The 21551-nt window shown below is 41.4% G+C and overlaps 1 protein-coding gene across 1 annotated transcript; it reads right to left on the minus strand.

The window, feature by feature from the left end:
- Nucleotides 1–10982: 10982 nt before the first annotated feature.
- On the minus strand, nt 10983–21182 carry LOC145342876 (uncharacterized). The gene is made up of 5 exons (XM_080188415.1): nt 21052–21182; nt 19395–19499; nt 17834–17893; nt 14118–14183; nt 10983–11177 (listed from the first exon to the last, which is right to left on the minus strand). Exons 1-5 carry the CDS (start codon nt 21070–21072, stop codon nt 11115–11117), a joined length of 315 nt encoding a protein of 104 aa, XP_080044541.1. The 5' UTR covers nt 21073–21182; the 3' UTR covers nt 10983–11114.
- Nucleotides 21183–21551: the final 369 nt, after the last annotated feature.

Raw genomic sequence — 21551 nt, forward strand, 5'->3', positions numbered from 1 at the left:
AACTCAGAGCCAAAGCTGCTCAAGATGGATACCACAGATGTGGCTATCCAGGACTGTCACCATCTTAAATATCCTCCGGTAATTGACTCAGATAATTAATAGATCTACAAAATAAAAAATAACTTGAATTAGAAGCTCGATGATTAAATTCACAAAGACAACTATTTAGATAATCCTCTGTAAATGTGCTAACAGTACGAGTGCCGCTACAATGTCCTAATATCCATGGAAACAGCATTGGTTTGCTGAGGCTTTGATGTTTACAGGTACCATTAGCAAGTGATACCCACTGATGAATCAAAGTAATCTCATTAGTATACCAAGATCAGAACCTATTCATCGAACACAGATGTTACCTGATGTAATGTATCAAGCTTTAAAATGGCCATTTCCATAGAAACCAACCCCTTGTAGATGGTGGAACTGATTCAAGGCTCACTCTTAGTTGAATGGACACCATGGTGATATAGTGACAGTGAGCTGAAATGAATTAATTTAGTTAATTGAATCCCACTCTGCTTTTTTTGTCAAAAACAATCTACAGAATATTTTGAGAAAAATATTGATTTTTAAACCTAGTTTAGCATTAAACTTAGATCTTGCAGAGTATCTTATGCTGTGTGAAAACACAAACACTGAAAACACTTGTTATCGCAAACTTCACTAAGCTGAAATTGAGGTGACACAGTGGCACAGTGGTTAGCACTGATGCCTTACAGCGCCGGGACCCAGGCTCGATTCCTGACTGGGGTCACTGTGTGGAGTCTGCACATTCTCTCCATGTCTGCGTGGGTTTCCTCGGGTGCTCTGGTTTCCTCCCACAGTCTGAAAGACGTGCTGGTTACATGCATTGGCCATGCTAAATTCTCTGTCAATGTACCTGTACAGGCTCCGAAGTGTGGCAACTAGGGGATTTTCACAGTAACTTCATTGCAATGTTAAAGTAAGTCTACTTTGACTAATAAATAAACTTTATTTACTTTAAATATTGTTTGACGTTTGGCATAAATTGAGCAGACGGCTATAGCATTAAACTATTGATTGAATTGTATACAATTGAATTGAACTGTCTTGGGATATGGCTGTCACTGGCTCGGTCAACATTTATTGCTCATCCCTAACTGCGCTTGACAAGATAGTGATGAGCTGCCTTTTCAATACACCTGCTGCCCTATCCTTCTAGCCTGTAGAGTCCATGAGTTTGGACGATGCTGTCAAAGGAGCCTTTGCTGATTTGGAACTGCTGCCACTGTGAAGCTGTGCTGGACGGACTAAATATTTAAGGTGTCAATCAAGTGGCTGCTTTGTCTTGGATTGTGTCGAACTTCCTGAGTTCTTGGAGTTGTACTCATCCAGGCAAGTGGAGAATATTCCATCACACTCCTGACTTGTGCCCTGTAGATGCAAAAATTGAATGGTATGCACAGAACTAAGATAGAATGGTATACGGAGAACATTATGGTAAAACCATCTATAGATGTTGTACATAGGGACTTTGAAAATGCATGTGGTAAAGGTATACATAGCAGACTTACACAGAAATGAAGGCATTTTGTATTCAATGAATGCTGGTAACTTGTGTATACAACTAAGGGATGAGGCAGGTTGCAGGTGAAAAAGTCATTTTGCCTACCAGGCAAATGAGTAATGTGGTATGTGATTTATAGTGCTGGTGCAATGCTAGGTAAGTAGGTCGTACGCATGAGAAATTTTGAAAAATTTTTAAAATTTCTAACTGTGCTCTTAAATAAACTTTGTTTGATAAAAGCTTGTTAGTGGTCACTTGAATCAAACCTGGAGTGAAACACCTTATGCTCGCCAATGTCAAAATCAGATGTAAAACCTCGGGTCTAAACTAACTTTACAAAACAATTTGGAGTCTCTAATCTGGGTGTTAACACAGCAAAGAAAGCAAATGGCATGTTAGCCTTCATAGCAAGAGGATTTGAGTATAGGAAGACAGATGTTTTACTGCATGGGGTGTACCTTAGAAATAACTGTAAAATCAGGAATTGGAAGGGAGGAGATTGCAGGAAAATTATAACCACCAGGCAAGTAGCACAGAGCAAGTTGTTGGAGATGTGGGCTGATAAATCTCAGTCTCAGGAACTTTATCTTTGGGTCTTTAAAGAAGTGGCGAATGAGATAATTGACGTGTTGGTATAATTTTCCAAAACTCCCTGAATTCTGGGAAGATGCCATGAGATTGGAAAATAAGAAATGTAACTCCTTTATTCAAATGGGAGGGAGGCAGAAAGCAGGAAACTACAGACTAGTTAGCTTGATATCTGTCATGGGGAAATGTTGGAAGCCATTATTAAAGATATTATTGCAGGGAACTTAGATAAATTCAAGGCAATCAGGCTGAGTCAACAGGATTTTGTTTGGGGGAAATTTGTATTTAACCTATTTATTGGAGTTCTTTGACAGAGTCGTATGTACAATGGATAAAGGGGAACTAGTGGATGTACTGTACTCAGGTTTCCAGAAGCAATATGATAAAGTGCAACGCGAATGGTTATTGCAGAAGATAAAAGGTCATGGTGTAGGTGTTAATATTTTATCATAAATAAAAGATTGGCTGTTGATAGGAAGCAGAGGGTAGCCAAGAATGGTTGTTTGCTGTTGGGGCCTCAACATTATACAATTTATTTAAATGATTTGGACAAAATACAGAAAACATGGTTGCTAAATTTGCAGCTTCAGAAATATAGGAAAGTAAATTGTGAAAAGGACATAAAGAGGCTATAATAGAAATAGAAAAGTTGAGTAAGTGGACAAAGATCTGGCAAATGAAGTATAATGTGGGAAAATGTAAAATTGTCTATTTTGATAGGAAGGGTAAAAAAGCTTATTATCTAAACAGTAAGAGATTGCAGAGCTCTGAGATGCAGGGATCTGGGTGTCCTAGTGCATGAATCGCAAAAGGTTGATATACAGATACAGCAAGTAATAAGGAAAGCTAATAGAATGTTATCATTTATTGTGAGGGGAATGCAATTGCATATAAAAGCTGGGAGGTTACGCTTCAATTGTACTGAATGTTGGCAAGACCACATCTGGAATACTATGAATAGTATTGGCCTCCTTATTTAAGAAAGGATTTAATTGTGTTAGAAGCAGTTCAGTGAAAGTTTACTCAGCTAATGCCAGGAATGGGAAGGTTATCTTACGAGGAAAGGTTGGACAGTTTAGGCCTGTATCACTGGAGTTTGTAGAAGAGGCAACTTGATAGAAATATGTATGATCCTGAGGGTTTTTGACAGGGCGGATATGAGGCGCATATCTGGTATGATTCGGGTGAGTAACTCACCTGATGAAAGAGCAGCACTCTGAAAGCTAATGATTCCAATTAAACCTGTTGGCTTTTAACCTGGTGTTGAGACTTCTTACTGTGCCGATATGTTATGTTTTTGAGGTCTAACTTTGGAACAGAAAGAGGTTATTCCATCCTCAAGCCTCTTTTGCCAATTAATAAGATCATAACTAATGAAATGTGCTTTACCCTTCAATACATTTGGATAACAAAAATGTATCAATGTCAGATTTAGAATTAATAACATCTCTCATCAAAGGCCATTTGTGGAAGAGGGTTCCAAACTCCACCACCCTTTGTGATTATTTTTTCTTATTCATTGATAGGATGCAAGCGCTGCTGGTTAGGTTTCATATATAAGTGGCATGGTCGCTGGCTTCTGGTATGTGGGGCCCATTTTATGTTATTTTAGTCTTATTTGACTTGCTTCAAACTGGTTTGTTAAAACTAATATAATAGCTTACAGACATGTATATCTGTCCTGAGTACAGAGCGTTGCATCCTCTTTCCTGAGTGTCTAGCTCATGACTACTGATGTACATCATGATTTTCAGTGACATCGCTCATTATCATAGCTATTCTATTGACCCATTATACTACAGGGTAGACCAGCATTTCCATTGCCCATAGTTAATTGACCTTGAACTGCTGCAGTCCATGTGATGTAGGTACACCTATAGGGCTGTTAGAGTGGATGTTCCAGGATTTTGACCCAGCAACAGTGGAAGAACAGCGATATAGTTCCAAGTCAGGATGGTGTGCGGTTTGGAGGGGAACGACAAGTGGTGGTGTTCCTATGTATCTGCCGCCCTTGACCTTCTGGTTGGTATACGTCATAGAATCCATATAGTGCAGAAGGAGGCCACCTGGCCCATTGCATCTGCACTGACTCTCCAAAAGAGTGGCCCACCCAGGCCCTCCATTCTGCTCTATCGTCATAACCCTGCACACTTACCATAGCTAATCCACTTAACCTACACATCTTTGGACACTAAGTGGCAATTCAGCATGGCCAATCCACCTAACCTGCACATCTTTGGAGTGTGAGGAAAAAAAAAGAGGACCCAGAGGAAACCCATACAGACACACAGAGATTGCGCAAACTCCACAATCACTCAAGGTCAGAATCATATCCGGATCCCTGGTGCTGTCAAGCAGCAGTGTTGATCATTGTACCACCACCATACCCATCATGAGTTTGGAAGTTACTGTTGAAGGAGACTTGGTGAGTTGCTGCAGTGCATCCTGTAGATGGTGCACATTGCTGTCACTGTGAAGGAAATTAACATTCACTGTGGTGAATGGTGTGCCAATCAAGGCTGTTTGTTTGTTCTGGATGGTGTTGAGCTTCTTGAATGTTGTTGGTGCTGCACTCATGCAGGGAAATGGAGAATATTCCATCACACTCCTGACTTGTGCTTTGTAGATGTTGGACAGGCTTTGGGGAGTCAGGTGAGCCTTTGAGCTATTCTTGTAGCCACAGCATTTCTAAAGCTGGTCCAGTTTAGTTTTCAGTCAATGCTAACTCCCAGGATGTTGATGATGGGAAAGGTGTGAGAGATAGGTGGATATCAGAGATGGTCCACCTATTTTCTTGCCCACAAAAGGCAGAGTGTGGTTGTAGATGGGTCTTTTTTGTTTTGCATGGAGGTCAGTCATCAGTGAAGTGCCCCAGGGATCTGTTCTGGGACCCTTGCTGTTTGTGATTTTTATAAATGATCTGGATGAGGAAGTGGAGGGATGGGTTGGTAAGTTTGCCGATGACACGAAGGTTGGAGGATAGTTTGGAGGGACATCAGAAGTTGCAGTGTGACATAGATAGGATGCAAGACTGGGCAGAGAAGTGGCAGATGGATTTCAACCCTGATAAATGTGTGATGGTACATTTTGACAGGTCAAATGGGCTGAAGGAATATAATATTAAGGTTAAGACTGTTAGCAGTGGGGAAGATCAGAAGGATCTTGGGGTCCGGGTTCATAAGACTCGCAAATCGGCTTCGCAGGTAGAGGATGTGGTCAAGAAGGTGTATGGTGTACTGGCCTTCATCAATCGAGAAATTGAGTTGGGAAATAACGATGCAGCTGTATAATACCCTGGTCAGACCTCACTTAGAGTACTGTGCTCAGTTCTGGTCGCTTCATTACAGGAAGGATGTGGAAGCTATTGAAAGGGTGCAGAGGAGATTTACAAGGATGGTGCCTGGATTGGGTGGCATGCCTTATAAGGATAGATTGAGAGAGCTTGGTCTTTTCTCCTTGGAGAGACAAAGGATGAGAGGTGACCTGATAGAGGTGTATAAGATGTTGAGAGGTATTGATTGAGTGGATTCTGAGGCTTTTTCTCCAGGGCTGAAATGGCTGCCACAAGAGGACACAGGTTTAGGGTGCCGGGGAGTAGATACAGAGGAGATGTCAGGGGTAAGTTTTTCACTGAGGGTGGTGGGTGCATGGAATCAGCTGCCATCGGTGGTGGTGGAGGCAAATTTGATGGGGTCTTTTAAGAGACTACTGGGACTTAGTAAGATTGAGGGAGACAGGTAAGCCTAGTAGGTAGAGATATGATCGGTGCATCTTGTGGGCCGAAGGGTCTATTTGTGCTGTAATTTTTCTATGTTCTATGGTCATTTCTTGCCCTTGTATGACATGAATCTTACTTGCTACTTATCAGTCCAAGCCTAACATTATCCCAGTCATACAGCATATGGCCACAAACGGCTTCAGTATCTGAGGAGTCAGAAATGGTACTAAAAATTGTGCAATCTTCAATGAATATCCCCACTTCTGATCTAATGTGGCAGCAAGATCATTGATGGAGCAGCTTAAGATGGTTGGACATCAGAAACTGCTCTAGAGAACTCCCACAGTAATGTCCTGGTGCTATTTGGACATGTTTGGTAAAGAACTAGAAATTGTTTCTGTGAACGTTTACTGTTGCACTGTGGTCACGTGCAGAGTAACAATGTTTCAGACTATCAAACTCCTAGAGCCATGGAAGAAATACACGCTGTAGTTCCAGCACAGTTTCAAATGTAACTTACGAGAAGATGCAACATTAAAAAAACCCAAAACAGTTAAATGAATTTAAATCAAATTAGTGCCAGAGAGAGAGAAACAAACCTGAATGAATCATGTGAAAAATGGCCTTTGCAACATTAAACACAGCTGCAACCCATGATGAATTGGGAAGCTGACAGAGATATTTGGAGAGGTTTTAAAAAAAAGTTGGCGTGATATTCATTAGATTTCTAAATGGCACTAATAAAGAGAGTCTGTTACATCTTTTTGGCATCAGGAAAAATTTGTTTACTAGCTGGGAGCTGAGTGAAGAGGACAGCTGATACCCAGACAGAAAATTTGAAAACTTCAGTGCACATCACTAGCTAAAGTCAATTTGTAGATCTACTGTTATGAATTAAGGACTGATATGGAACCCAGCTAAGACCAATGACAATTTAACAAGACAGGAGAAATATAGCCAAAAAAATATAAATTTAAGAACACTCGGCTGTTATATCAAATTACTGCAGGTGCTGGAATCTGAAACCAACAGAGAAATGTGGTGGGGGAGTCCAGAAGCAGGGTTGAAAGTCTGAGGATTCGGGGCAGACCATTTAGGATGGAGGTGAGGAGACATTTTCTTCACCCAAAGAGTGGTTAGCCTGTGGAATTCATTACCACAGTTGATGCCAAAACATTGAATGTATTTAAGAGATGGCTGGATGTAGCACTTGAGGCTAATGGGATTAAAGGTTATGGGAAAAAAAAAGCAAGATTAGGCTACTGAGTTGGATAATCAGCCATGATTGTAATGAATGGCAGAGCAGGCTTGAAGAGCCTAATGGTCTCCTCTAGTTCCGATCTATGTTTCAATGAATTTGAGGAGGCAATAGACATTGGCAGTGTAGGACTGCATGCGACAGTTCCCAAAAGGAAAGAAATTCACATAATACCAACAGAAAGAGGGTGAGTAATAAACCTGCAACTGTAAATCTGAAGCTGATCACTTGGATTTTATTAGTTCTTTCCAGAACATTTGGGAGAAAAAAAAAGTGATCCATAGGGAAAGCTGCAGTGAAACTGCACAGTGACATTAACAGTTTATGACAGAACAGATTTGACAGTTACCAGCAACCAAGGCAGTAGAGAAAAAGGGAAAGATGTCAACTTCATATTCTACATAACCTGAAGATAGCAGGACCACTTTCAGTTAAGTTGTGAAGTGCTACAGCCAATCTCTAAACCATGGAGATGACTGGCTACTTGGATGGTCACATGTAGAACACTTGTTGACAAGCATCCTCCAATCACAGTCAAGTTCAGAGTTTGTGATATGGTTGGATGCTTCAATGGAACTAAATGGAAGCTAGAAAGAGAACTGTCCCTGGAAGAAATGGTGATCAGAGAGAGAGAGAGAGAGAGAGAGAGAGAGAGAGAGAGACACCAAATGAACAGCTAAGAAATGGTCTGGATCTCAAATCAGGCCATAAAAGGCAAATAATTACCCTGTTACTACACCTGAAGAGATCACACCAGCACTACCAGGGTCAAATGTTTTTAGCAAGCTTGATACCAGAAATGTCAAGGTTAACAATGATATTTCCTGCAAACAAAAAAATTCACACTGTTACAGCAGAAACTTGAAGAAAGACAGGAGATATAAAGCAGCAGATCGACAGTGGGCATGATTTGTTCTATCAAGCTATGGGGAGAATCAGGAAAGCTGGGACCAAGCTAAATGCAGAGAAATACATGGTGAAAGTGACAATCCCAATTCTTCAAGTGGTGTATGCATCGGACAGAGTCAAACCATGTCCTGAAAATATTACAGCTGTTTTGGAGATGGAAGCTCCAAGACAGCATGAGAAGCTTCCTTGGCTTCTTACCTCACGGCAGAATGCACAGCAAGCAAGAGCTGATGAAAAATGTTGAGAAACAGTGGTCAGAGTCAGAAGAGGTGGGAACTGCCTCCCACCCATCCCATAGGTGTTTCTCCTTCAGCCCAATGCTTCAACTGTAATAGATAATACTTTGTAAAATATGCAAGTCAAAAGCCACACTCTGCAAATAACCCAAAAAAGGTAATCCACGAATCTGAGACAGAAAAGCTTCAAGACATGCAGCCAGAGTTCTTGGGAAGGATCAACAATTACAGCTCTTCACCTTAAAATGTTGGCATCTGGTAAATGATCACCCAACAAATTTTAATTTAGAGTCAATCCTGTTAACCAAGAAACTATGGCTCGACAGCTTTTGGATTCAAGGCATGGCAGCAAACAGATGTTTGAGCTGATGCATGTCATTTGTAACCCTCTTACCTGAGCAGGGATGCCTGTGTAGCCCTGGATCTCCACTAGATGGTGCTAGATGTCAAGCCTACAACTGTCCTTAGCCAGCCAGAATTGCACAGTCCTGAGTCCTCAAACAAAGTGTGTTCAGACTCTTGACTTCATGTTTGATCTCTGCAGTTAGTCTGTCAATTCTCATTCAAATTCCAGGAATGTCTCCAGTGGTCTAACTAACCTACCACAAATTGAGGTTACCATTAGCACCTCCAACAGAAGTGGTACCAAGACAAGGATCACCAGACTGAGGCATTACTACCCCCACTATGATGAAGGTATAACCAGGAGATACATCTACCACTATGCACAGTGGCCAGAAGCTCATAGTATCTACAGCAAAAAAAGTGAGGATGCTACTAATTATTTTCCTGCAACAGCCTCAGAGCTTCCCAATAGCTCAAAAAAAGGTACTGCCAAGTAGGCACAAATCATTTTATCCAAATGTCCAGTCTTCCTGCACAAGGTGTACCTCCTGTTGGGCAGTCTTGGCATCCATGTTGTTTCTTTGCACTAATGTGAACAGCTCAAAATGGCTGCTGTGGCATTTCCCACCCTTCCACCCATTTTGGTAGGCTTTTAAGTGGGTGGAGTCACTTACTGGAGTCACCTAGAGCCTCCATGTCACAAATTAAAAGCTCAATTTGCTTCAAGAGTTTGCCTGCCTAGTGCATTAAAAAGTAGCACATCACTATCAACCCCACACCGATGGAATTAAAAAGGGAAGATAGAAAAAGGAGCTTCCCACGGAAGAGAAGGTGATTGCCAGAGTCCACTGTTTGGCTAAATTCCATTCTGGTGAGAAAAAAAACAAATGGATGGCAATGAATTTGCCTGGAACCCAAATTAGGCTGTAAAGAACAATACCAGGGGAGATCACACCAGCAGGCTGAAGCAAGCTTGATGCCAGAAATTGTTTCCTGGAACACTAAGCTTAACGAAGAATTTTCAGTGCTGAAAAATTCAATGCACCTTTTGCGCTCCAGTAGACACTAGATGGGACAAAAGGAGCAGTTGGCAGTGATGTCTTTGGGAGATGCAAAGGATCCTGACCACCATCTAAATGAAGCCATGGTCAGTACCAGGAAAGCTGGGACCAAGTTAATTGCAGAGAAAGATAGAAATTAAGAGTAAACCATTCAGCCCTCAACCACCACTTGTTATGGTCATGGCTGATCATTCAACTGTCTGATCCTACCTTTTCCACATATCCTTTGATCCCCTTTATCCCAAGAGCTATACCCAGATCCTTCTTGGAAACCTTAACAGCTTTGTGTTAAGGAGTTTCATAAACTTACCACTCGGTGTGAAGAAATTTCTCCTCATAATCCATCTTAAAAAGGTTTACCCTGTATCTTTAGGGTATGACCCCTGGTTCTGGGTTCCCCCCCCCACCATCAGGAACATCCTTCCTGCATCTACCCTGCCTAGTCCTGCTAGAAATATAATACTCAACCAAAAGAATGTGTAACAGTGGCCAAGAATCAGATGAGTTGGGAATGGCCTGTGCAATACTCCTCTTGCAGGTGTTTCTGCTTTCTCCAGTGTTGCTCCCCTCCTCCTTCAAATACCTTCCCAGCCCTGAAGCTTTATTTAGAACTCCTATAGGATTCTTGCATCAGGAATTGTTGGGTAATTTACCATACAGCAAATTTGACACTTGCGCAGATCAAGTTCACAAGATGGTGTCATAATCCAAAGAGGATCCATAAACAAATATTAAATCAGCTTCTTGAATCATTTGGGTACAAGCCTGGATATCTGCTGAGCAGCCTGATCCTAGAATGTCTGTCTTTTCCTACCCCTCCCCCCTGCCCAATCTCAGTGTTTGGCCTCCAAGCTTGTCTGTAGGCAAGAAGAGAGCCTACCACCCCTATCATGAAGGTATAACCAGGAGACACATCCACCACTATGCACAGTGGCCAGAAGCTCATAGTATCTACAGTAAAAAAGTGAGGATGCTACTAATTATCACATGAATATTTGTATTTTCTATGCCAAAGGTTTTTGTATAGGGAGGTTTGTTTGATGAATACAGAAAATGTTTCAATCGAGAATCCTCTTCCTTTCCCCAACTCCCCACCATTTGCAATTGGGTAGAGTTATTGCTAATATTACGTTAACTGTCTTTAATAAAAACTTAGCTTGATAAAAGCTCCCTACTGGGTCAGTTGTATCAATCATTCTTGAAGTGAAACAGCTCATACTCAATCTAGCCAAATTTAAAAGTGCAAAACTTATGATCCAGGTGGACTTCATAAAAAACACTGAAGTTTGACCCTGACCTGAATTATAACAAGTGTCATTATTTCACAAAGGCACACAAATATCTTTACACAAGCAGATTTTATATTTATACATGTATACATATCTGGTTTGATGAATGTAGAATTAGCATTTCTAAAATTTATATTTTGCTCCTATTCACCGACTGGAGACAAGAAAGGGATGTTAAGGGATCACTGAAGTGCCTTGATCTTTTCCTCCACTTTATTTGCATCTGCACCAACAATGTCACCGACCTGAAAAGACAAAATGATCATTTTTTTTTACCCCCCCACAGAACTTGGTTTTTAAGAGCTTTACCGTACAGAGGCAGGCCATTCAATTCAACAGATCTTGATCTGTGTACTCCTCTCAGCCTACTTTTCTATTTTTTATTCTGTTTCATAACATTTGTTTGTTTATCTAGTTTCTCCCAAAACAGATTTGTGTTCATCTCAGCCACTCCATTTGTTAAAGAGACACACACACATTGGTTAAAGAAATCCAATATATAATAATTCAGGAGAAGCTTATTCACAACCATCTATTTGTGGCCCCAATTTTGCTCTTCACAGAATTAATATCAGCTACAGGCCAAAGGATTGAAGTTAATTCTTGAGTTCATGATCAGAATGGCAAAACATTAAGTACGGAAGCAGGGGAAAAAAAATTGGACTAGGATAAGTGAGGGTGGAAGGCAGGAGCAATTAAAAATGACAAACTGAAACGAGGAGGAAAATGGTAATGGGCCAAGGAAAAAAAAATGAATGTGACTGGGTGGTGTAAATCTGAAATCAGAGTATCACCAAATAGGTACAGCCATCACCCACTATCAAAGGCTGAAAGAAGCCCATCAATAGGTTTGACTCCTCCCATTTTCCCCATACACCATAAGGATTGATGTTTGGCAGTTGGTTTAAGACTGCCACCGACCTTGTGCTCTGGAAACATTCTCTGCACACATTCCCAATCCCTTCCACCTCCACCCCAAGATCTACAAACATGTCTGCCCTGATCGACCCATCATTTCAGCCTGTTCTGAATTTCAACCCATCAAACCCTCGTCCTTTCTCTTCCCTCAGTTACCCAGAAGGAAACCATTTGGCCCTTGGGAGTCTATACCAGCTCAAGAGCAATCCAGATCATTCTGACATCCCTGCACCATCCCATAGCCCTCTATCACTATAGGCTATAGTCTATTCCAGACCTGTAAATAAAAAAGCAGCTCTTCCTACATTCCCACCGCATCTTTCTTTCAACTTTGTCAATTTTGTAGAGCTCAAATTCATCCTCACTCCAGCTTCTCCAACTCAACCTTGTAATGAAACCCCTTTACTTCCCACCTCTTGGTAAACCTACTTTGCATCCTCTATAGATCTGCCAAGTGTGGCTACTGGAACTGGTTAAGATTCAGCACAACATCCCTGCTTTTGTACTCATTAGGAGTTCCAAGATCCCACATGCTCTGTTAACTAGTTTCTCAGTCTGCCTCACCATGTGCACATGGAGGGGGAAGGGGCCAAGATTTATGAACCTGCCACAGCTGAAAACAGTGTGCCTACCTTTGTTACTCATACTACATCAAATATGCTCTGATCTTCTTGAAGAGAAACAGTCCAGGCTTGGTTTACTGCCTGCATGGGGTTTGCACATTATCCCCATGTCTGTGTGGGTTTCCTCCCACAGTCCAAAAAGACATGTTGGTTAGGTGCATTGGCCATGCTAAATTCTCCCTCGGTGTACCCAGTGTGGTGACTAGGGGATTTTCAAAGCGACTTCATTGCAGTAAGCCTACTTATGACAATAATAAAAACCTTCTTAAAATTGGATAATACTCCAGCTGAGGCAAAAATAAATGGTGACTTCAACATAACCTACTTGCTCTTGTACTCAATTAATTGAAACCTTCAGTTCATAATATCCTCAAACAGCTGCGAAGTATTCATGCCCCCACCTCTAAATCCCCTGTTGCTAATCAGCCCCACACCTTTGTATCATGTATACATCTATGGAAGATTCTGGGATTCCCCTTTAGGTTAGCTGTCTCATATCATACTCTCTGCTTCCTCACTTCCCCTTAGTACTTTCTAATGAGATGGAAAGAAAAATGTCTGGTGGGTAATACTGAGCTGAATTTGGTTGTTCTGTCAGTTACTATTTTTACTGCCAATCCCAGTACCTCCTTTTCAGCCTGGAAACACTAGAAAATTGTCATGAACACACTGAAGGAATACTTGCCCCAGTTGCCTTTTGCATTATTATCATGGTTATGATATCATCATATCTGAATACAGATTATTGGTCATCCTAAAATGTCATCAGGTTGAATCATGCTTTTTTTTTCCCCCCAAAAAAAGTCTGCTGTTCTTACCTGGGTTACCATACTTCTAATTCTAAAAGCAAGGGCAGTTAGGGATAGGGACAACTTGCCAATGAAGTTTAAACAGATTTGACAGCTGCCATTAATTCTGCATTGCCTCAACCCATCCCTCCCAAAGTGTTCCACCTCACGTTTCTCTACTAAATTCTGGCACTTTCCCATTACGCTTCCCAAGTTCCTGCTGTATACAGCATCCTCAAAAACATTACTCTGTAAAGTTGCCATTGCTCCAGCAAGAGCTGATTTTAACCTGGGAATCACACCTCAGACAAAGGGCAAGGTTGAGAAAGGCCGTCAGCCTGTACAGGAACCCACATTTATTAGCACCAGTCTACATCAAACTAGCTGTCCAGCCAGCAGAGCTAAGCGCTGTACACCAAGTTCTGACCACTGCGGGGGCGGGGGGACGAAAATACCATCCTCTAGTCTGAAAACAGCTGACTGTATTTTGCTGCTTTCTGTCCCCTCAACTACCCACACTTACACTCCACCAAGATGACCTGGGAATACCCTAGTGCTGTTCCCAAAACACAAAAAGTCCAATTTTTTCCCTATGCATTTTACCAATTTATTCAAATAATATCCTCAAATTTACAGCATAGCATGATTAAAGTTGTTGTCCCCGTTATTAAATTCAGGGCTCCGGATCGCTCACTCTGGCGGGGATCAAAGATTCAGCAGTTGACACTCTCTACTCAACACAACATTCCCCAAACACAGCAATCCTGGTTCAAATCATGAATTTGCCCAATATCTCCACATACAAGAAAGATTTGAGACGTCCTTAGCATACAAGCCAAAAATACCATTGCTGTACCTGCTTTCCATTCTTGAAGAAGAGGAATGTAGGCATGGCCGTAACACTGCATTTTTCAGCTACCTCCTAAAATGAGAAAAACAGAAATACATTTCAAGCATTAAATTTCTATGCACTAATCTAACCCTCCCCCTCATTATAGTTTCCATTTGTTAACAAGAGCAGCCCTTTGAGGGATTTAAAGGAGTGGAAAATCATGTCAGCCCTTTCAGAGGGATTGTGTCCCCCAATAATATCCATGATCTGGTCGTTCATTCTGGTGTATAAATTGGCAACCACGTTATCCCACCGTGTTATAACAGTGACTACTTCAACAGCTTATGCTCTAGGTAGGTAGCTAGCTACAAAATGCTTTTAGATATCTTGGGGTTATGCGAGGCTTTTTGGAGCACAACTGAAATTTTTCTTTGCATGAGTGTTTTCATTTCTACCTCCTGTTATGATCCCCAAAGGAGGAATTGGGGAAAGACATTGATGTTGGTGGTCCTAGCCAAAACCTCTTCAGATACTGACTCTAGGCAGGCAATGATCTAATTTGATATTCCAGCCTAGGGCACAGGCCTAGGACAATTCCTTGAGGCATGCTGCTCAGTTTCCAGTTTAAAGCTTCTCCACTGCTTATAGCATTTTTGCCCTTACCTCCAGCATGATTTAGTTTGTCCAGTATTTTCTTTGATATAGGATCAGAACCCTTGGAAAAATCTAAGATGACTTGATGTGGTTGTCAAGATTGTGGAAGAGGAAGGATTAAAGAAAATTACTTCCACTGACCATGCTGCACAACTGAACTAAAACTTCCTACCCTTCTGGGGACCATATCCCTCTATTTGCGTATTTGTCCTTTAAAAGTCACTACCATAGCCACTTCTACCTTCCCTAGCAACGAGTTCCAGGCATCCACCACCCTCAAATCTGCCACATTGCCAGATCACCTCTGATGCCCTGCGACTTCATCTTGTGCACCAGTCTGCCATGAGGGACCTTGTCAAAGGCCTTACTGAAGTCCATGTAGAACATCCACTGTCCCACTCAATCATCTTCATCACTTCCTTGAAAAAACTCAATCAAATTCATAAGACATGATCTCCCCCTCAAAAAAACCACGTTACCTCTCACTAATACACCCATTTATTTCCAACTGGGAATAAATCCTGTTTGGAAGAATCCTCTCCAATAATTTCCCTACCACTGACTTAAGGCTTACCAGCCTGTAATTACCTGGATTATTCTTGCTACCCTTCTTAAAAGAAGATTGGCTAGTCTCCAATTTTCTGGGACCTCCCCTGCAGCCACTGAGTTTACAAAGATTTCTCTCAAGATCCAAGCAATTCCCTCCCATTGTTAATTTTGATGGTATCAGGCAGGAAGTTTCAAAAGTTAATGGGGGAGTCTGTGAGAAGGCAAAGGGACATCTGGTAAGTGGGAAGCTTTCAAAAAAAGTGTACTAACCAGGGTTCAGGGTAAGCACATTCCTCAGAAGAGCAAGGCTGACAGAAAGTAGGGAACACTGGACAACTTGGGATAGGAGGCCCTAGTCAAGAAGAAAGGCACATGACATGCATAGGCAGCTGGGATCAAGTGAATCCCTTGGAGTATAGGAGTAGAGTTGAGAGAGAAATCATGTGGGCAAAAAGGGGACACAAGATTGGTTTCTCTTTGCCTCATCTGTCAAAATAAAGAGCTTCTACAAATACATAAGGGCAAAAGAGTAACAAGGGAGAGAATAGGGCCTCTTAAGGATCAACAAGGTCATCTATGTGCAGATTCACAAGGGATGGGTAAGATCCTAAATGAATATTTCTCATCAGTTTTTTGATAAAAGCATTGATGTTAGGGAACTTGGGGAAATAAATAGTGATGTCTTGAGAAGTGTACGTATTACAGAGAGAAAGAGGTGCTGGAAGTCTTAAAGTGCATCAAGGTAGATAAATCTCTAGGACCTGATGGTGTATCCCAGGACATCATGGGAGCAAATTGCAGGTCCCCTAACAGAAATGTGAATCAATAGTCTGAAGATTGGCAAATGTTGTGCCTTTGTTTAAATGGGGCTGCAGGGAAAAGCCTGGGAACTACAGGCCAGTGAGCCTCACATCTGTGGTGGGCAAGTTGTTGGAAGATATTGAGAGACAGGATCTACAGACATTTAGAGATGCAAGGACTGGTTAGGAACAGTCAGCATGGCTTTGAGTGGAAAATCATGTCTCACAAATTTGATGAGTTTTTTTTGAAGAGGTAGTCAAGAAGGTAGATGAGCTAGTTGTCTACATGGACTTTGACAAGATACTACATGGTAGGTTGTTGCACAAATTAAATCTCATGGGATCCAGGGTGATGTATCTAAATGGATACAAAATTGGCTTCTGGTGGTTTTAGAGGGTTGTTTTTCAAACGAGAGGCCCATGACCAGCAGTGTGCCTCAGGGATCAGTGCAGGGTCTGTGTTTTTTGTCCTTTATATTAATGATTTGGATGAGAATATAGGAGGCATGGTTAGTAAGTTTGCAGATGACACCAAGATTGGTGGCATAGTGGACAGTGAAGAAAGGTACCTCCAATTGCAACAGGATCTAGATCAATTGAGCCAATGGGCTGATGGATGGCAGATGAAGTTTAGATAAATGTGAGGTGATGCATTTTGGTAGATTGAACCAGGGCAGAACTTACTCAGTTAATGGTAGGGTGTTGGATAAAGTTATAGAACAAAGATCTCAGGGTACAGGTTCATAGCTTCTTAAAAGCTGAGTCAGAGGTGTACAGTCAAGAAGGCGGCATTGGTTTCGTTGGTCAGAACATTGACTACAGGAGTTGGGACAACTTGAAGTTGTACAAGACATTATAACTGAAACCATCAAGTCCCAGTACAAGGAGAGGCTGGATAGACTTTTTTCTCTGGAGTGTAGGAGGCTGAGGGGTGATTTTATAGGCGTCTATAAAATAATGAGAGGCATAGACAGAGGTAGATAGTCAATATCTTTCCCCCAAAGGTAGGGGAGTCTAAAACTAGAGCGGTTTAAGAGGAGAGCGGTTTAAGAGGAGCCAAGAAAGACATGGGCATAGGAGCAAGATCGTGTGTTAAAATGGCAAGTAACCAGAAGATCAGGGTTCTGATTTTGCTGAGCACAATGATCATCCAGTCTACACTTGGTCTCTCCAATATAGAGGAGACCACTTTAGGAGCAGCAAATGCAATACACCAACTTGAAAGAGCGCCCAGTGAAATGCTGCTTAACCTGGAACGAATGTTTTGGGCCTTGGATGGTGAGCATGGAAGAGGTAAAGGGACAGGTGTTATACCTTCTGCGATTGCATGGGAAGGTGTCATGAGTGATGGGAGAACTGTTGGGTATGGGTGGAGGAGTGGACTAGGTTATCCTGGAGGGAACAGTCTCTGTGGAATGCTCAGAGGGATGAAGGGAAGACGTGTTTGGTGGTGGCATCATGCTGAAGTTTGGCAAAAGTGGCAGAGGATTATGTTTTGCATGTGGAGGCTGGTGGAATGAAATGAGAGAACAAGGAGAGAGGGGGAGGGGGTGAGGTTCTTGGTGCAGGAGATGGACTGCATGCTGTTGAGGATCCTGTTGACAACTATTGATGAGAATCAACGGTTAGGGAAAACTGGAATGTGGTCAGTACAGACTTCATGGGCCAAATGGCCTCCTCCTGTGCTGTAGGGATTCTATTAAAGTTCAGTCTATGTAACAAAATTATGCAACTTACACCAGCCTCATCCACATTCACTTTGCAGAACAGCACATTCGTATACTTCTTTTCAAATTCCTGGAAGAGGAAAGAAAGCAGACAGTAAAATCATCTAGTTAATATTGTGTTCCAAGAACATTTCTTCCAAATTCCATTAACTTTAAGGCACAATGTAGTGAACAATGGTGTTGAAATTGGTCTTGATTTGCATGTTCAAATGCATCATTTGATTACTTTAACGGCATAAGAATACATTCCAACGAAAAGAAAACCCTTATAGACTCAAGCAATAAAGTTTTATCCATTACTTTGAAAGTACCAGCCAATGGTCTCCTCAAAGTTTGGAGTCATCTGCAAATAATGTTGGATTCCAATTTGAATCCGCAAATGTAATTAGTGAAGAATGATATAATTCTTAAGCTCTCATTTTCAAGCCAGATTGTTATCCATTTTATCACTTACCTTCCAGCCCTTCATTCATTACTGTATTATGGGGCAATTTAATTGTCTTTTAAAAGGCAGATGAATTACATCAACTGCATTACCAAACATCTTAAATTTTGGTTAAGCAAGACTTTCTCCCCCTTGAAAAAAAATCAACACTGCCTATTGTGCTTAGAGGTATTAATCTGTCTGGTTAATGAAAGCGAGAACTACATTAAACCACTTACTAAATTAATTCAATGACCCCCCCCCCACCCGCCCCAGTAAATACAATATTTCTGATGTCATGTGATATTATCCTGCTCATCTTTTAAGTAGCTCGTATGAAGAACCAGGCTAACGTTAGATGCAAACAAAAAGTATCCCATAACCCAGAAGATCAACTTGAAACACCAGCTTACAAAATTCAATACCTCCATTGCATCCCACCTGTCAAAGTAAACACCTATTCCCGTGCCAAGCTATATTGCATACTTCATACCATCAATTCCTCTTTCATTCTTCAAACTTTACCTAAACTATTTTAACCTTTTATGTATCCTAGCATTTTTCTGGGTCTTCTTGTAAGATCCAAGATACAGACAACTGCATGGTCAAAATACAACATTGTGCAACAACTTCAAAAAATGGCTAGAAAATTGCAAGAACAGAAAACGCTGGAAAATCTCAACTGACCTGACAGCATTGTGGAGAGGGAATAGGGGGGACAGATGGTTAAGGCAGTTGGCCATTCACATTTCTCTTAAATGGACACTTTTAGCACCACTCAGCCACCTTTATCCTCATTTAGGTTCCTTTGTCCCATTTCACCACCCCCTCCCTCCCTCACCCAATAGTATAAATCTTCTGACTTTCCTTGCCCTTAGCTCTGATGTAGGGTCATCCAGACTTGAAACATTGGAGAAAGAATAGAGCCACAGATGCTGTCAGACCTGCTGAGTTTTTTTTGTTTTAGATTCCAGCATCTATAGTTTTCTACTTACAACAAAATTGCAAGGTTGTTATGGCTTCAATCCTGGTTTATTAAAGACTGGGGCAAGTTGTCAGGTTTATGGGTTTGTAGCAGAGTTATCATTTAGGATTTGATGTTCAGGTGGGTCACATATGGACCACAGATCACATACCAAGTACTCACCTCAAATTTTGGTGCAATCATTCTACATGGCCCACACCAGTCTGCATAGAAATCAATCACAACCAACTTGTCTCCAGCCTCTGCCAGTCTGGCTTCAAGATCTTCCTAAAAATCGAAAACAAAAAAGAGTTTACTCAAATTAAAAAATAATTTAATTTTCATAAAATGTACAATTTGTCCTCCTCCTGAAGTGTAATCAGGACTAGTAATACTGGGGGTGTGTGGGGGGCAGCCAGTAAATTGGAAAGCCCCCACATTGTTTCCTCAGGGTTTCACTAGCCCTTGGAAAGCCAACCTTAAATGGGTTAAAAATTAAACAAACCATAAGCGGGTAGAAAGCATCAGTTTAATTTAAAAAACCTTTTCACCCACCTTTAATCTTATTTTTTTCCTTGTCAAGTATTTGGGGCAGCACAGTGGCAAGCACTGCTGACTTACAGTGCCAGGAACCTGGGTTCAATTCCCAGCCTCAGATCAGTGCGTGGAGTTTGCGCATTCTCCCCACATCAGCTTGGGTTTCCTCCAGATGCTCCAGTTTCCTCTCAGTCCAAAGATGTGCGAGATGGGCAATTTAACACAGCCAATCAATCAATCTCTTAGGTATCCCAAGATGCGTAGGTTAGAGGGACTAGTGGGGTAAATATGTGGGGTAACAGGGCTAGGGCCTGGCTGGGATTGTGGTTGATAAAGACTTGATGGGCCAAATGACCTCCTTCTCCACTGTAAGTTTCTAATGATTTTGAAGCCAGCATGAAGATAAATAAAAAAAAAATCAGCGGGTATAGGAACTAGACCGCACAAAAAAAAACTTTTTTTCGGTGACTTACATTTCTCAAGGGTTGGAAGTTGCAGAGAAATAATAAGTTACCATTTTAAATGGAAACAAACTTGCACTGCGAGTTACTAGTGTTGTGAGTCACACCCGGAAATACTGTTTAAAAAATTCCAAAGATTTTGCGGCCCTCACAATGCACATTCGCCTGTGTTGTCCATTGAGATTTCAAATCAACGGGCCACAATTTACACGTGGTAAAAATGAAGTTCTTTCCTGTTTCAACCAACCACATCGCTGCAAAACTAACTAAAAAAAAGCACTTGCTTCCTTACTGGAGTTTGTGCCTCCATAATAAACTGTGAACTGTAACTGAAGGGAGAAATTGCTGTTTACGTTTGTGTGTTAAAAATGCTGGGATCCACAGCTAAACCACTCCAATAAGATTACTTGCAGATTTGCTGAGGGCAACTCAAATTTAAGTGGCAGGGCGGGTAAGTGAAGGCACCAAAGTTTAAAATTAGATCTAAACAACTGAAATTTACGATCACGCACCTAAGAGTCGAGGTTTCGAAAGCGATCTTAATTGAACGCATTGATTTGGCTCCAGATGCGGGGCATAGCCCCAGCCACTGCAATTTCTGTGGCATTTCCCTTTTTTGGGGTGAATTGGGCCCCATACAAACTATTCTTAACACTTTTAACAAGCCGGCTGAATGGCTACAATGAAAAGAGTTTCGGGATCACACACTTGGATTCGCAACATCAGCATGACAAAGCAGATTCAGGAGACGGAGATCATTTCACCGAAAATAAAACCACAAAACGGCGAAATCTCACACACCAAAGAATAACCCGAGAAGGAATAAGTGACTTTCAGCTTACCGGACTTTCAACGTGAAGCATCTTATCTGCTACTTTTTTTACCTCCTCTACTTGCAACTTACTGATCCAAGAAACACCCTGGGCAGCTTGGGAACTCTGCAATATATACCAAGAGGAGGAGCACTAACGGTTTGAGTCATATGAAAAACAGGAAGTCGGGGCTTTATTGTGTGTAAGCAAGCTGCAATCAAATTGGATTGGAATAAAGTTAAAAAAAAGGAACTCAATTAATATTTTCCCCGAGTGGGCAACATTTTGAAGTTGATGAAATTTAACCAAAAAACAATTTGGTGATAATCTCCTGAATTATCATCCTTACTCCTTATCTCTCCGAGTGTCATTCTTTCGGAGATTTATGTACCAGGATTTGAGCGTTAGGAGCAATTTATCAATCTTCCTTCTACAGCACCTTTGATCTGAAGGGCCTGAGGCACGTGGGCGGATTGGCGTTTGTAAGTTTCCCTCTGTCACATCCCAATTTAACTGGAAATACATGGCCA

This window comes from Carcharhinus amblyrhynchos, chromosome 5, assembly GCF_965287045.1.
Source record: "Carcharhinus amblyrhynchos chromosome 5, sCarAmb.v2.hapA, whole genome shotgun sequence".
In the NCBI taxonomy this organism is placed as follows: Eukaryota; Metazoa; Chordata; class Chondrichthyes; order Carcharhiniformes; family Carcharhinidae; genus Carcharhinus; species Carcharhinus amblyrhynchos.

Excerpts from the sequence above, each read along its gene's own strand:
- LOC145342876 (XM_080188415.1), bottom strand. The coding sequence starts at position 21,072 with ATGCTTCACGTTGAAAGTCCG. Across the intron at positions 14,184-17,833 it reads TGAATGTGGATGAGGCTGGT|GAGGTAGCTGAAAAATGCAG; the intron begins GTAAGTTGCATA and ends TTCTCATTTTAG. Across the intron at positions 11,178-14,117 it reads TCTTCAAGAATGGAAAGCAG|GTCGGTGACATTGTTGGTGC; the intron begins GTACAGCAATGG and ends TTGTCTTTTCAG.